We start from the raw sequence: 941 nt of genomic DNA on the forward strand, positions 1-941 counted from the left end.
GGAGGAGGAGGAGGAGAAGCTGCTAGAGCATGAGAGGCTGCTGAACCAGGTAGAGAAGTTGCTGGAAGAGGAGAGGCTGCGGGAGGAGGAGAGGCTGCCAGAGCAGGAAAGGCTATTGGAGCAGGTGGAGAAGCTATTGGAACAGGAGAGGTGGCAGGAGGAACAGGAGAGGCTGCTGGACCAGGGGAGGCTGCTGGAGCAGGTGGAGAAGCTTTTGGAACGGGAGAGGCGACAGGAGGAGCAGAAGAGGCTGCTGGAGGAGGAGCAGCTGCTGGACCAAGTGGAGGAGCTGCTGGAACAGGAGAGGCTGTGGGAGCAGGATCAGAGGCTGTGGGAGCAGGAGACACTGCAGGAGCTGGAGAGGCTGCGGGAGCTGGAGAGGATGCTGGAGCTGGGGTGGGAAGCCCTCTACGAGCAGCAGACTGAGCCACACAGCAGCTTCGAGGACCTGGTGGGTTGCCCCACCCTGGGAGCCTGCCCTCTTCCCTAGCCCTCCAGGCCTTTGTTTCCCCACCTGTAAAATGGGGCAATGTAGCCCTCACATGAAATGGTATTTCTAAAGGCACCTGTGAGCCACAGCCCTGCTCTGATGGCTGTGGGGGAGAGGGGATGATTTCTCTAACCTGCCTCCACCATTCCCAGTGCTATGGGAGGCAGACACCAAGTTCTGGGGTCTCCAGCTATAGTGGGTGGCCACTGATTGCTCCTCTCTGTCCAGAACAACGAGAACAAGAGCACACTGCAGTTGGAGCAGCAAGTAAAGGAGCTGAAGCTGGGCGAGCTGAAAGACAGGGTAACCTCTGACCCATCCAAGGACTGGGAGGCGGGCACCAGCCTCTGGGGAGGAGAGGTGCCAGGCCAGAGGGAGCTGCAGCCTGGGGGCAGGTGACCCCAGCACTCTCCAGGGCAGTCCTATGACTGTTTCTTGCTTCCTGCCCTCG

The 941-nt window shown here is 59.9% G+C and overlaps 1 protein-coding gene across 1 annotated transcript; it reads left to right on the plus strand.

Annotated features, from left to right (window-relative positions):
- Positions 1 to 4: 4 nt before the first annotated feature.
- On the plus strand, positions 5 to 935 carry LOC108524941 (golgin subfamily A member 6-like protein 4; the record flags this gene model as incomplete). Its single annotated transcript, XM_017866020.1, has 2 exons — positions 5 to 451; positions 719 to 935. Coding segments are annotated over 2 exons (618 nt in total), but the record flags the coding sequence as incomplete, so codon positions are not given.
- Between the last annotated feature and the right edge of the window lie 6 nt (positions 936 to 941).

This window comes from Rhinopithecus bieti, unplaced genomic scaffold (assembly GCF_001698545.2).
Source record: "Rhinopithecus bieti isolate Rb0 unplaced genomic scaffold, ASM169854v2 repeat_34263, whole genome shotgun sequence".
NCBI lineage: Eukaryota > Metazoa > Chordata > Mammalia > Primates > Cercopithecidae > Rhinopithecus > Rhinopithecus bieti.